At 46.4% G+C, this 15,100-nt stretch overlaps 6 protein-coding genes across 6 annotated transcripts; 4 read left to right on the top strand and 2 right to left on the bottom strand.

The window, feature by feature from the left end:
* Nucleotides 1–988: 988 nt before the first annotated feature.
* On the top strand, nucleotides 989–2,353 carry N7458_012700 (Peptidase asparticcatalytic; the record flags this gene model as incomplete). The annotated part of the gene is made up of 6 exons (XM_056916081.1): nucleotides 989–1,195; nucleotides 1,554–1,625; nucleotides 1,710–1,756; nucleotides 1,992–1,999; nucleotides 2,056–2,198; nucleotides 2,279–2,353. 6 exons carry the CDS (start codon nucleotides 989–991, stop codon nucleotides 2,351–2,353), a joined length of 552 nt encoding a protein of 183 aa, XP_056760835.1.
* A 2,039-nt stretch (nucleotides 2,354–4,392) lies between these two features.
* On the top strand, nucleotides 4,393–4,833 carry N7458_012699 (YciI family protein; the record flags this gene model as incomplete). The annotated part of the gene is made up of 1 exon (XM_056916080.1): nucleotides 4,393–4,833. The coding sequence occupies one exon, from the start codon at nucleotides 4,393–4,395 to the stop codon at nucleotides 4,831–4,833; it is 441 nt and encodes a 146-aa protein (XP_056760834.1).
* Nucleotides 4,834–10,163: 5,330 nt separating this feature from the next.
* Nucleotides 10,164–10,748, bottom strand: N7458_012698 (uncharacterized protein; the record flags this gene model as incomplete). The annotated part of the gene is made up of 1 exon (XM_056916079.1): nucleotides 10,164–10,748. One exon carries the CDS (start codon nucleotides 10,746–10,748, stop codon nucleotides 10,164–10,166), a length of 585 nt encoding a protein of 194 aa, XP_056760833.1.
* Nucleotides 10,749–11,403: 655 nt separating this feature from the next.
* Nucleotides 11,404–12,163, bottom strand: N7458_012697 (uncharacterized protein; the record flags this gene model as incomplete). Its single annotated transcript, XM_056916078.1, has 2 exons — nucleotides 11,404–12,062; nucleotides 12,112–12,163. The coding sequence occupies 2 exons, from the start codon at nucleotides 12,161–12,163 to the stop codon at nucleotides 11,404–11,406; spliced, it is 711 nt and encodes a 236-aa protein (XP_056760832.1).
* A 909-nt stretch (nucleotides 12,164–13,072) lies between these two features.
* On the top strand, nucleotides 13,073–13,336 carry N7458_012696 (uncharacterized protein; the record flags this gene model as incomplete). The annotated part of the gene is made up of 1 exon (XM_056916077.1): nucleotides 13,073–13,336. The coding sequence occupies one exon, from the start codon at nucleotides 13,073–13,075 to the stop codon at nucleotides 13,334–13,336; it is 264 nt and encodes an 87-aa protein (XP_056760831.1).
* Nucleotides 13,337–14,485: 1,149 nt separating this feature from the next.
* Nucleotides 14,486–15,094, top strand: N7458_012695 (uncharacterized protein; the record flags this gene model as incomplete). Its single annotated transcript, XM_056916076.1, has 1 exon — nucleotides 14,486–15,094. The coding sequence occupies one exon, from the start codon at nucleotides 14,486–14,488 to the stop codon at nucleotides 15,092–15,094; it is 609 nt and encodes a 202-aa protein (XP_056760830.1).
* Nucleotides 15,095–15,100: the final 6 nt, after the last annotated feature.

Raw genomic sequence — 15,100 nt, 5'->3', positions numbered from 1 at the left:
TCCCTTTCTGCGGGATGGATTGGTAGGGCGAAAAGTCACTATAGTGGGCGGGCCACCACTAGCGAGTTCCCCCAATTGTAGGGTTTTCCGTTCCCAGCAAACACACATCAGATCAATTCCGACGAAATAAGAACTTTAAATAAGAGGTTGAGCGAACCGTGGTTCGTAATCCCGCAATATGACTTTCACCTCTTTGAACAGATGATGATACCTACTGACCATGGCATCAGTGAGTAGGTCAGTCGCCAGAGCTAACCCATGGGTGAGGGCGAGGTCTAGTGTGGACATCGTCTTATGGCACACATACGTTACGTGCGGTACTCCGCGCCTGGCCAGGAAAACGGAATCTAGCCTAGACAATCAGGCACGTCACAGTGCAATAGTTCCGTCATGTGATCATTTTGTTCTTTCAGTCAACCTATCTAGAACTAAATAGAACAGAGATAGGCTTGTGGATTTTGGACATCAGAAGACTACTCTTACCATCCGGGTCGGTCGTTCCAGACCACAAGTGGTCTGTCTTTGGTTCAAAACTAGCATAGCTTTTGACGACAACCCAAGCAGCTACGCTAGTACAGGGTCCACCTGCAACGGTGAGATCACCTGGGAAACAATTCAACAAACCAAATATCAGGGACAGACTCGTCCTCTTCAAAAGCTGCCTGGTATTGCTGCCATTAAGTCAATGACCTCACTAGGTCATCTGGTTACGGATTGGCCGCAGCTTTCAGACAGTTCTATCTACAGCTCGTGGCCACAGGGCTATAAGACGCTGCAGGGCCACCGATTTTCCACTCTTAACAACCAGATACAAATCCCTATCCGAAGGATTGCGTACTGAAGACACACTTTGCAATACTTTACTATCATAAACCATACTTATCAACTTGTATCAAATTAATCGCTAAGGACAATGAAGCCGACTAAGATCCCGCTCAGAACGAATTCTAACTACCGTAAGTCTGGTACAAAGTTATACGTGCATTTAATGCGCAAGTACTGCTTCAATCCGACTAAGGAGGGGCCGTATTTCATAGGCGGCACGCTAGAGCAAATAGGTCGTCCTTATACGGACCAAGCCGTCGGCGGCTATGCGTATATCCAGCAGGTATTGCAGAAGAAAGCTATTGACGGTGACGAAGTTGGCGAGGTGGGCGTACTAGACGTGCAGGATAACATGATGTATCTGGCGGAGGTGAGTATTAGGACGCTAGCGTAGACGGTACAACTTGATTTTGATACCGGGTCGGTAGACCTCTGGGTAAGATATCGTCTCTTTTATTGAGGATATGACTATAGAGTAGGGTTGATGGAAGTGTAAACAGGTCTAGTCGACGAAGCTTCCGTACTCGACGCTGTCACAACACCTAGACTATACTGTCTTTAATCCGTCTAAGTCTAGCATATTTCACAGCTAGTCCGGCTCGACTTGGAAGATTTAGTACGCAGACGGGTCGTTTGTATTAGGATGTATAGGCACTAATAACATTAGTATCGGCGGACTAGTAGTCAAGGACTAGGCCGTTGAGTTGGCCGATAAGATGTCTTCTTAGTTTGCTAGTGGCACGGGCGACGGGCTGCTCGGCCTTGCGTTCAGAGAGATCAACACCGTCAAACCGCAGCCGGTGAACACGCCTATAGATAATATAATTGAATAAGCCGATATCCCGAAGAGCTCTGAGCTTTTTACAGCAAAGCTTGGCTTATAGCGCGATGCGGACGAGCCGGACAAGGGTGCCTCGTTCTACACCTTCGGGTTCATCGACTAGGCTACTGTGCAGGCGTCTAGCGAGCAGATCTATTACACGCCCGTCGATAAGACTTAAGGGTTCTGGATGTTTGACTCGGCCTTAGCGACTGTAAATAGGTAGACGATTTCCCGCGCGGGGAACAAGGCTATCGCTGACACTAGCACTACTCTGGCTCTGGTTAACGATAGCACCTGCTAGGCTATCTACGATGCTATCCCTGGTGCTACCTATGACCGCTAGAGCTAAGGGTATATCTACCCTATAAGCACGACAGTAGACTAACTCCCTGTTGTTTTATTTGCAGTTAGTGGCAAACAGTTCGTTGTGCAGAAGGAAGATCTGGGCTTTGCGGAGGCTAGGCCTAGGTATCTCTATGGCGGTATACAGAGCCGAGGCTCTATAGACCTGGACATTCTAGGTGATACCTTTTTGAAGGGAATTTATGCGGTGAGTGGTTGCGTATTCCGTGTCGGTGTGAAGTGGCTTTTACATCAAGGTCGCTAACTTGGAGGTTTCTATGTCTATAGGTGTGTGATGTTGGAAACCTTCGCTTTAGAGCCGTGCAGCGGAAGGAGTTGCACCAGAACCTGTATCCTCCTTAGTAGGGCAGACTCTCATCTAGATGCGGAGGAGTTTGTGACGGTGAAGTTGGGGTCGGTCAAGGTATTGCTTGACTTGGCGATACTGACTGGTAGCGCAAGCTCTCTGCGTCCTTCCGTGAAAGGAACATACGGCCAAGTGGCGTTCCTTTCCGGGTTCGTTTGACTTCGGCTTCATCCATTTTATGCTCGTCTCGCAAAAACTGCCTATACATGCGTTCCACGCCAAATTGCTAAGGAAACAAATCAACAGCGCAAATGACCTAGTTAAACTACCAAGTAATTCCTTGCGACGGAGAAGTGTGCTGAAGGTGGGTTATTAGGATCCTGAGGTGCTGACGACCATCAATGGGTAATCGTACTCCAAATAGTTTATTCATGACCGGACATGCCTTTTGCTAGGCAGAATCAGAGCATGGCTGTCTTGTCAGTGTCTCAATCAACAAAAGAAAGGTATACAGTCTCCCTAGGAATATGGCCCAGGCCCATAGACTACCTAGCATCTGTACCCGCGCGGACCACCTAGGGAGTGAACTACATCATATCAAGCGGGGATCACGGAGGCAATGCAAGCAATACAAAATTGTCTTGTCGTTGAGATTGGAAGGAAGGATACCCCCGCGCATACCTGATGGCGGAGGATCTGCAAGTTGACAGCGACCAGACCAGCGACCGGATCGAGGAGGCGGTTGCGCTTCTTGATCTTGCCCGTCAATCTTCTGGATAAAATAGTGGCAAAGTGATTACTCAATTTTTATTTGTCCCTTCCTATGGCATGCCAATTCCTTCAGGTTGGGTATTGTACAGTCGATTTCGAAAACAGATTACCCCATGGACACACTGGCTTTGTTTCTCGACCCGTATCCGAGTATGCACTAGTCTGAATTAGGAAAGGCTGTAAATAATCGTCTCCTAAGAATAAACCTATTATAAAACTAGAACGACTGAATAAGGTAAAATACAGTATATTACACGTACCTCCCATACAGTGCCACCTCTCTCGAGAATTGCTAGAATCATACGCACTTCATGGCACCGAGACTACCATCCTCAAGGCTACAATTGTTGTCAAGTACAGGATACTGTAGATCGAAATCAGATTCACCACTTACATACAGAGATTCTTCCTCGAACCCTGTTTCGAAACACCACTATACTACAGTTCATATTCCACTGAACCTCTTTCCTGGCAGTATTCCAGTACACTAGTAGATAACAACATATATAGTAAGCATTCATTAATATTTGGAACATGGTATCTGCCCACTTATCTTTCTGCCAGTGGGCGGAAATACTGTGTTCTAAATACTAATGAACTGTAAAAAGCTTCTGCACTTAGATTGTTCAGCCTCTAGAGTGACAACTATGGATAAGCGAGGTGTACAGAGACAGTACCGGTGGGTTTTGTTTGCTTGCTTCTTGTAACAGACTTGGCTGTCCGATAGGGGACTTTCACCTCCTGGTCTCTGACTGGTCGAAACCGTGCTACCGTTGAATCCGGTATATATAGTTAAGCGATCGTGGTAGTAAGCTCAAAGTACCTTGTGTACCATTTCCGCCACTTTCGTCATTAGTATGCGCACGGGCCCGCTGTTGCCTAGAAGTCTGAACCTATACAGGCCAGTCTTTTCTGCATTCACCGGTTCTATATATCAGGCTTGTTTTTATGCCTTTTGATTGGCTAATAGATATTATTCAACTTCTCACACTATATATTAACCTTTCGCTATTGTCAGTTTTGGGTTTAGTCTGTATTAGTTTTGGCGGCTCCGCAACCTCATCCTCATCATGAGCCTATCGCTTCTTCTTGCGACCAGTACGGAGTACTCATCCTTAGGTTATTACTAGGCAGCAACGGCATAACTATATCAAGGATACCCACAGATACTAGTTGAAATGACATATAAATACGTCTTAAACCCCCGCTGCTATAGAAAGGAAAATCACATCACACTGCCCGAGATATCGAAATCAATACACTGGGTACCAAGCGCCAATCAAACAAACTCAGTATTCAGACAATTCTTTTTTCCCAACGCAAGATGCCAAAGTTCATGCTTCTCGTCCGCGCTACTCACGACAGCGAGTCCGGAATACCACCTTCAACAGCAATTATCGAGGAGATGATGGCTTACAATACCAGTCTATCCGAAGCTGGCATCCTGCTTGGTGCAGAGGGTTTTCTGTCTTCTTCTAAAGGTGCCCGTGTCAGCTTCACACCGCAAAACGAGTCGTCAGTCGCTCCTGGTCCTTTCACGATTGAGTCAATTATTTCAGGGTTTTGGATCATCAAGAGCAAAAGTCTTGACGAAGCAATTTCCTGGGCGCGCAAGGCACCATTCCGCGCCGAAGGAAGTGCTATTGAAGTCCGACAGATTGCCGGCCCAGAGGACTTTGGTAATCAGTTGACCGATGAGCTCAAAACCCACGAAGAGGAGCTACGGCGACGGACGGAGGAAAGAGCTGTAGGAGAGTACCTATGAAGAAGTTATAACGAAAGAATAAAACTTCCCATCGACTCAACGCGGCTTAACAGGGATGGCTTTATTTGTTTTAGTTACGGTACTTTGATATTGTTAAATGGCCTGTATTGTCATTCTTCTTCCCTTTACTTTGAATAGTAGAGTAAAACGGGTAACAAGAAACGAGTAGACGAAGGCTTTACAGTAGGTATACTAAAGGAGGAATGAGTAGGCGCTTAGGAGACTATAATATCCGTCCAGAGTAACTGTGAGCTCTACGACGGACAGTCCATGTCACACCGGTTATCGACTACGCCTCGACTGGCTAACCTGACCCACTCCGAGATAAGACCCATTTACGGCACCTGCGTACCGTACAGCGGACAGCGCTCATTCGTATCCTCCTTGCATTTTGAACAGTGGCTACGGCGACGCTAGACGTAGAGGCAATCCCACAGCCAATTCATCTTCATCTATACTACAGTACCTATAAATTTAACAGCAAGATAGCGCTAGCACTAATACTTTCCCGCGGGTCCGATTAAGCAGCCTTTCACGACTAATAAAATCTATTTCACACGAGAAAAGGACAGTTAATTACAAACCAGAGTCTCTGGTCACTCTACCTGCGAAGAAACGCTCGTCAATCAAGTATCGTCTGACCTTACCCCTCCTTTGTAGAGCCCTTCCCTTCTAATAATTTCTCCAACTTACCTCTCCGGATCATTAGCCTATAAGCACTCGGAGTCAGGGCTAAAGGACCAACGTTCTAGAAGCTCTAGAGGCCATGAAGGCCCAACACAAATGCTATTTTAGGTTGTTATTTTACAAGTGTACGAAAATACTGCGAAGAAGGGCAGATTAACAGTATTTTACAGTGACCTTGATATACAATACGCCTCAAAACGTGATACAGCCAAGCAGCGGTCGTTCCAGCGTAACCAAATACGGGTTAGCGTATACTCGGGTACGGGCCGAGAAACACAGCCGGAGTGTCCACAGGGTAATCTGTTTTCGAAATCGACTGTACTCATCCTACCTACTAACGCAATTGCGAACTGGACACTGCTGGCTATCAACATATGCGAAGACCTTCCGTTTCCGCGAGGACGACTTATGTACCTGTGGCGAACGAGAGAGTGTAACCCATGTTCTGCTGGATTGTCCGGAGCTGAGGGATCTACGGCGAGAGCTCCGAGGGAAGGTCGGCGAGGCTTTTAACAGCATATCTACCTTGTTAGGAGGATCTGGCGAAGAGGGAAGGGGTAGGATGAACAGTGCTTCACGGGCTAAGACAGTGGAGGCTGTCTTGGACTTTGCCGAAGCATCACAACGGTTTCAAAGCCGAGCACCATGAAGGCAGCAGGAAAACAAAACGGCTATTGAGCCACGAGAGGCCTCGGCGAGGCATCAAGTTCGCTTAGGAAGTGGTACATGGCACTTGTATGCATAGAAACATATATAGTTGCGGAATCCTGCATATCGTTCGCGAGGGGTCAGGGTAAATGAAATCATCATCATCATCATCATCATCATCGACTGTACTCATCCCCTTTACGGTCAACTCATGCCAGCACCCGAATGTTTTTGCTTATCTAGCCGTGCCCTGGTTGGTATGGGAGCGAGCCAATAGAAATGGGGATTACAGTATAAAGCTAGGGTTCAACCTCGCCAGTAGGGGTTGAACCCCATGGCCCACGACAGCAATTTGCATATAGTGAAACGCGTTAATTATGTCCGAAGCGACGCGGTTTTACATCTTTTTGAATTTGGTATGCGTCACTCTGCATTCAATCAGAAGGACACAGTGCGAATCGCCCGCGTCAGGAAACTAACCTGTGTTTTTCAACATTCGCGCTGAACCGCCGCTCGCTGTCGGACGAAAATATATTTTTATCAGTGTCGAACGACGAACTTCTTCCAACAGATCCGTGAGATTGGAATAGAACCCAGTCAGTCTATCGGAAGCTATGTACCTCTAGAATATGTTGAGAAATCAGCCTTGGTTATTGCTGATGACTGTACTGTTTAATATTGTTTCATGACAGATAGCTGTATGGAGGTTCTCGCATCCAGGGGGTCAAACTGCTCGCGGCGATTGTTGTTTCTATTAAATCGCCTGGAAAGCCCGCATATGAAGCCCTTACGATTCGACATAGCTCTGGCTTCAAGGCGTAGCACGGGGCCCAAGTTAGAATGCCTCGAGGAACCAGAGGCACAGACATCCACGACCCCGAGGTGCAAGTCAAGCTCGTTACGTATCAGAAGTCCTGTTTCAAGGGCGTCGCGCTTGTCCAACTGTCCGATCTCTCCGTTGCGTGTAATGCGAGCCGACTTATCGATGGTCAGCAGAATGTGATGCCCCTGAAACGGACTTTGGGATCGCAAGGATGTTACCGTCTGAGCAAAGCTTTCCATGAGGCCGTTTTGATCGACGTCGCGGACTGGGATGCTAGACGAGTCTGGCTCCAGCCCTCAACATTGGGTCCCGCCCAGTCACTTCACCTTCGCCAACTACGTAAAAGCCCGGACTTTACACTGCTAACTCTGGGTCAAGAGTCTCATCACGGCCACCCGAGAGAGATTTCAGGAGCTAGGAGAAGAAAATCCATGGTGGGAAGTGGATGTGTATGTGACTGCCTCGGGTCCGTTGACCGCAACATAAACCCAACTGGACGTGACTGCTGACACAGACTAAGGGCAACCTGAACCTCTTGGCCAGGAGCTTATTCGTACGACCACAGTAATACAGTAGTTTTCGAAATCAGTTATACCTCCACACTCTTGCGACTTCATTCCCGGAAAATAAATCCGCTATATGTGAGCTCTGATTGGATCAGGTATTTCAGGCCTTATTTCAGACCGCTTTCTAGAATGGTCGCTGTATTTTATAATACAATGATCAGACCGCTAGGGATGTATTTTACACGAAACTCTCATACAGTACAAACGCTACCTCTCCGGCCCCTCCTTTCCCCCTCTGTCAGTCAACAACTTTCCCTACACATCGCAGTTACAAGTCTTCCCAGTTTTAGCACGCATTCACTTTAACGCGATATGGCTCCAAGACTCTCCCCTGCGAAGCTCGTTCTTATACGTGATATGATAGAGAGCCAGTCCTTCACCACATCTGAGATGGCCGAACAGGCTAAATACAACAAGCTAACCATCATCAATATCCGCAGAAACTTACGACAATTTAGAAGCATTTACGCCCCTTAAACCCGAGTAGGTCGGAAACGAACTATGACACCCCTAATGATTGAAGCCCTCTGTGATCATCTATTTAAGAAACCTGGCCTGTACCTCGATGAGATAGTTATATTCCTTTGGGATGAGTTTTAGACTATAGTTCCAACCTCTAGCATTCGGAAAGCCCTTATCGCTAAGGGTTAGTCGAAAAAGACTACACGGCAACGTGCGAGAAAGCAAAATGCTGATTTACGAGATTATTATCTATATAATCTATCCGACTTCAAATCGTACTACCTCGTCTATATTAATAAATCTAGATATAACAAACGCGTAGGGTTCAGACGGACAGGTTAGGCACTACTTAGTAAGGCCCCTTTATAAGTAACGCAATTCCACCGTGACCAGAGATACTAGATATTGCCCGCGTACGTATAGGATAGGATTATTCTCTCTCGTGTCTTCCGCGATTCTACGGATACTACCGTATTTAAAGACTTTATAGCCTAGTTACTTCACCATTGCGGAAGATAGCCAGAACCTAAATCTGTCCTCGTTATAGATAACGCGTCCTTTCACCGGTCGGAGCGACTTATAAAAATGTACGAAGACGCAGGGGTAAAGCTAATCTATTTACTACCGTACTCGCCGGACCTAAACCCAATCGAAGAGTTTTTTGCTAAACTCAAGGGATTCATTCGGCGTAACTAGAATTACTACGAAAAAGACCCCGAGAGAGGATTTACTGCCTTCCTTGAATAGTATATCAGTATAGTAGGTACAAAGGAAGAGAGTGCTAAAGGCCATTTTCGACATACAGGGTTAAATATCGAACAAGTCTCAGGAAGTTATTAGGCCCGAGCTAGGGTCAAGTTCTTCACGAACAGTCAGCGTAGAGTACTTATTAAACTAAGGGTCATCGAGGATCTGTCTCGCTAATGCTCTTGCCGACGGTTCAAAACACATGAGAATTATGCTGGTAGGGCAGAAGTTCTTGGCCATTGCCAGGGTCTGTTTGGAATTCTATATCGCCTTTATAGCGAATGTGGCTTCTATCCCTCTAATGAAAGTTCCATCTTGCGAATGATTATGATACGTTTATGTCCGTTGATTTCGGACATTCCTACGGTTAGAAGAATTAAGACCATAGCGATTACAAAAATTTTGTCAGTAGTTACTTTTGTTTCTTTACCGACGGATAAATTGTTGCGTAAGCTCAACGTCAACCACCACCACCTTTCAGCACCCTGACCATTCCCGCTTCCTCCACTTGGTTCGGAGCAAATGTTCAGGATCTCAATCAATAACTGTTCATGTTAGCGTGCTCGTTGCTGACACGGTATGAGTAACCCATATTTCCTATATCGCAGCACAATGTTTGACCTTTGCACGAGCTACTTACTCGAGAGCGTGTTAGGCGTCATCAACAGATACGACTTAGAATAGAAGTGTGACAATACTGCCGAGAGCTCTCTACGCTCATCCTAGTGTTTGTATTTCATGAGTATATTACCAACATTTCATCGCACTACAGTGGAATTCCAAAATCTGAATCCATTTAAAGTAGCTATTTGCTCGTGTCGTTATCGGAGACGCACCACCCCACTGGGTCGTATTTCTAAATGGTAGAATTTTTGGTTAAGTTATTGGCCGGCAGGATATTTGGTGTGATATATAAACAGATTTCAGACTTTTTAACGGCATAAAATTTTTAATGTTTAATCGCTGATAGGCGAACCTCGGTGGCACCGCACCGTAATAAGGCTGGACTCGCGACTGCTATCGCCATTAGCAACAGAACACTGCTAAACCAGGCTATTGGTCACGAACGCATATGTAAGCTCGTCCTCACCTAGTTGGTCCTGTCTGAATCTCATCAAACCACAACATGGGCGAAATCTCCACCTCAGTAAATTGCTTATGGTCTTTTCCGCAGGTCACGCCCTACCCAGATATCTGCGGCTTCGGGGCAAGTCATCATTGTCTCTCATTCGGCCACAGGAGCTAAAACAACTACTGATGGCATCTGTAACTAAAGTAAAGAGTGAAGAATATGTCCCAAAGCTGCTTTTTAACCCCATAATTCTGGTCTGGCTCAACCAACCTTTAATGCAATTTCACCAGTACCCTAACTCAAGTACCACCACTAGTACAACTACCTAACTGGCACCACCACCACCACCAAGGTTGAGCTGAATTTGCGTACACTTCGCCATCGCGGTTATCACTGACGCAACGCTGTTGGCCAAAGTTGTCACCACCTCTAGATCCTGTCTGCGTTCTTCCGCACGGGCCTCCCTGAGTAATTTTCTTCGTCCTTGAACCTCTTCCCTAAAAATGCTGCATAATTCAGCAAAATTGACGGTGTTGCCAAGGATATTCTGTGCTCTGACAACAACCCCCTTTAAAACGTCCACAGGAACTTGCGTTGTAGTCCAAACGTCGGGTGTAGTCTTCTTCTTGACTGCTGGTACAGGGTCTCGTACGTACTCAATATCGATCTCAGCCATCTCGAGACCGTATTTGATGTTATCGAGAGCATCTTTGGCTTCTGAAGAAGCGCCTTTAGGCAGTTCATCGAAATATCGAGTTCGAAGTCTGTTAATGCCATGTTGGAGGTCGCTGGCTAGACGGTCAACATCGCCATAAAGAACACTTGTGTTCTGACCTTGGTTCAACCTCTCTAACGTCATTCGTAAATTGTCCAACTCTGTTTTTGCGTTGGCAAGAGCATCAGGACGCATTGATGAAGTTGCATGAGAGGCATTGGAAGCCGGAACTGCAGTGGAAGCCGGAGCTGTAGTTGAAGCCGGAGCTGCAGTTGAAGCCGAAGCTGGATCAACTGTTTTATTTTTGCTATTGAAAAAATTGAAAATTCCCATCTCCGATATAAATTTTCTGCTCCGGCGACGGAAGAACGGGTATTCGGAACAATAAAAGGAGGAAGTCAACTTAATCCGAGACCGCCAGAGATTAGATATTTTACCTTGGCTCTGAAACTGATGTTGGATTTAAGAATGATTTGGCGTGTATATGAATCTACCCATAGTATGGCTGATTCCGGACGACGGGATTTTGAATACTCGCTTACTAGTGATTGACCATTGGAAATAAATACTAGTTGCCTGGCATAGATGTTGCGGGTCTACATGCTAACCAAGTGCCATTCTGACGTCAAAGACTTCATATTTCATCAAAGTCTGTGATCATTATGGAACCTCCCGAAGTTCAAATAAGAGGTAGCCAACCCTAGTCTATTCAGTTGCCGGAAACGGCCGTGTGCTCCTACCGTTGCAAGCCTTTTCGCAGGCCAGACTCTACTTTGACACGCCACTTAGCAGCGTTTTACTTGATTTGCTGTCTTCTTTTTTTGGTCTATGGCTTAGAAAGGTCACGAGCCTAGGCTATCATCAAGTCTTCATGATCTTGGTGTGCAAGTTTTTTGAATCCTAGGCGGATTGGTAATTCAGGCCTGCTAGTCAACAACACTCGTAGACGCATAGCCTTTGAATTTTGTAGCCGTGGTAGCAATTGGAGTATAAGTCGCACGTCTTTATCCACGTCACATTCGTCTAGTGCGTCCATTAGTATGACCACATTTAGGACCGAGAGAGCGGATGAATCTAAGTCCAGTAGAGGTTGAAGGAGTATTTTGTCAAACTGTTCCTTCAGCCCTTTCGTTCCGATGTCAGAGTTGTTGTCGATTGCTTTTCGCACACCGGGTGTCAGTTGGGGAATGCTCTTCGCTAGTTGTCTTGCAATCGTCGGGAAAATCTTTATCGCATTCCCTCTATCCCCCTCGCCCCTCTTGAAGAAGAAGCTTGCTCCTAGTATCTTCTCTTCTTCCAAGCGTCTAGCCACAGTGCGGGAGATCGTCGATTTCCCGGTCCCAGCCATCCCATTCAACCAGAAGATAAGCTTTCCCTCCGGTGACACCGCCCATTCTGCAACCTCGTTGAGAAGCTCGGTCCTGGTGCCTGGAAGACATTCGTCTTGATGCTGATTCGTATAAGAGTCAAACTCGGCCCCCTTCACAATTGGTAGTTTGTCCAGGGGGTCTGCATTTGGTCAACGAAGTCCACCGACTCTAAAGCTGTCACAATTTACCTGCATGGAGAAAATGAGCATTAATCGTGCCATTATTAATCCCCGTTTGCATTCCAAAATTGGGATTCTGAAAAGATACCGTAGACTCCATGATTATAATTAGAGCACAACAAGGTTGAAACGCAGGAGGAACATGCGGGCGGGATAGGGTCGCGTAAGTAACAGCGTGTCAGCTTAGCCCCGCCATCAGGTGACTTCTTATTCGCTATGCTCTGATGAAGATGGATGATCCCAAACTACGCGCTTGCCGTGCTAGCTCTTTTTGGGCGACCTGTACATTAAATTCTGCCATAGCTCAGTTAGTTGATGCGAATACCGTGGTAATTTAATTCAGAACGGAATGGGCCTTGCGAAAGTTGTGGGATTCTTGATAAATGAACTGTTGGTTAGGCTGTCGGCCCGAGCCGACCGTTGCCCTTCCATTCTCCTCTGGGCTGCACTCAATTTCTGGGCTAGCGTCTTGGCGGTGGGGGCCAGAATTAATCGAAGGGTGTAAGATGGTGAAGCTGATTTTGCCCTTGTCTCAGAGAAGTGCAAAACCAGCTTCACCAATTTGCACTCTTTCGCTCTTTCTGGGCCCGACCGCCAAGACGCTACGCTGGAAATTGAGTGCGGATCAGTTGGGGGCTCTGGCACGCAATATGTGAGCATAAAAGCTTGGCGAGTATCTCCACCAATAAGTCCTGAAGTATAATTTCGTATGTACTTAATCCAGAGTAAATATAGAATACTTAATGATGATTATGTGGCAAATTGTTCAAAATGTGCCTTAGAGAGATAAACCCATGTCAAGTAGACCTTATTGATTCACCATGGATTCGCCACTATATTGGAACCTAGAGGAAGCATGTAGCATGTTTAAGGGAAGAAATAAGTCCAAATAAACTCTCTGCCTCTCCCAGGCCCTCCTTCTACAAAGAGAAAGTACACCGGTATAAGCCAAGAGGCTAATATCAAAGCAATGGCCCAGTGGGTCCGGCACGCCGGCGAAGCTATGTTCCTGACACTGCGCTCGCAAGAACCAACTTGCAACATGGACGGCGTTGATACGACTGGGGAACTGTACTGGGGCGAGGCTGGGTTCTGTCCTGAAAGATGGTCCTTTTGGATTAAGCGAGCCTTTGAGCTTACCCAAGAAGTTTCAGAGAATCTTCGGCCTCTGGTTCTCAGTGCAGCACACCGGATGGTGGATATCTCCATGTTGGGAGCTGCAAGGCTAATGTAGGGTCTGGCAGTAGCCTAGGACTTCCACTCTACGAAGAGGGACTTGGTATAGTTTTCGATTTTGGGACGGACCTACGAGAGATATCCACACTACAATGCAGTGAACCTGACGTCATATTCGTTTTATTTTCTGAGAAATATTTCGCAAAATCCTTCATATAGCTGTTGTATTTATCAGGACGGCTGGCCAATCCTTGACCAGTCCAAGCACTGGCCTCTCAGAATTGACAGCAGACAAAGCCATTACCACCCGGGCAAACCGGGTCTAAGAGTAACTTGTCAGTACATATTGAATCAAGGGTACCTAGTGAAGGACATACCGGAGAGAACGTTCCCACATACACCAGGGTCGTTCCAGCGGCATCCAGTGTTGCCTCCAACATTAGGACAAGGATTGATCACACAAGCCATGACGTTGCTAGGATCATCGGGACACGGGTAGTTTCCAGGGCTGCCTGTGTACGGTTGACCACCATACTGACTGGAACAGATATTCTGATCAAGGCAGATACAATCCGCCCCCCAGTTATTGGAGCAAGGACCTCCTACAGCAGCCAGGACTGATGGAGCAAGAGAGGCTAGGACCGAAATATAGAGGACCTTCATTTTGATAGAAGTGGATAATAAAACTCAATTGGTGAGGATTTATTCGAGAAATGTTTGATGGGATAAAAGATTTCCAGCGCGAGAAGAACCGGGGACCTTCCTTAGCTTAAATAATGCCCAGTGCCTCTGATCTACAAGTATATCATTTGCCGTATGAGGGATCTGCATGGTTCCAAGTCTCGTATTTAGATGTGATACAAAGGCGAAGCAATGTTTAATTTTAGACTCGATTGCTACCTAACAGATCGAGCTGAGCTTCAACGACAGGGTTGAAATGTAACCTGGCCAGGTCGACGTATTGTTTCGCTGGAACGAGACATACTTACAGTTCTATACGAAGTAGTGCTCTTGATATTGCATATCTCTCTCAGCATCACATATTGGCCGCGTGTCAGGTGACCTCGTAATGCTAGATGAGAACACTCTCACAACGTCGCCCCTCTTTATGATTCCCCCAGCAGTCAGCATTTCTCTCTGTATTCATCCTGGATATTCCCACCGATTGGATACATAATTGTTGACCGATCACATACAATTCTGTGCAATGACTCCCCACAAAATCACCGTCGATGGCATGTCAGCCTGTGGGAAAACACGCCTCATCGCAGCCCTCGCCGAACATGCAACAACTCACTATAACGGCAAAACCAAGCCCCAAGAGAACATTTGTGGCGATCTGAGCCCTATCACATCAATTGAAATTCAAGATGCCGAGCCAAGATCTATTGACTTCTGGGAGGTTTCATACTCTTCATGTGGGAGACTTACGGTACTTGCCTATCCGAAAACAAAACTTGTACTGTTTTGCTTCCCTCTTGATTATCTGGATGATCCAAATTTCGAGTGGGATGTTAAGGATAAAGTGGACTATTTGATATCAAAAGAGTCACACAAGGGTAAAGATGCCCCGCTCATTTTGGTTGGATGTCGAAATGATCTGCGAAAGCAGAAAGAAGACGCGGGATCTTGGACGGCGTTTAGAGAAGGCTCCAAAGAGTTCGAGAAGTATGCGAGAAAGAATTATTTGGAGTATTTTGAGTGTTCGGCGGAAAATAGAGAAAACATTGCAGAACTCTTTCAAGCCGTCATTGGGAGTAATGACTCGGCGCCAAAGAAGAGAAGGGTCATATCTTCTAAGTGTATCTTGCTGTAGCCAGAG

The sequence above is a fragment of the Penicillium daleae genome (assembly GCF_028827525.1).
Source record: "Penicillium daleae strain IBT 16125 chromosome Unknown utg000009l_segment0_segment0, whole genome shotgun sequence".
Lineage (NCBI taxonomy): Eukaryota > Fungi > Ascomycota > Eurotiomycetes > Eurotiales > Aspergillaceae > Penicillium > Penicillium daleae.
This window is presented reverse-complemented; position numbering and strand designations above follow the sequence as displayed.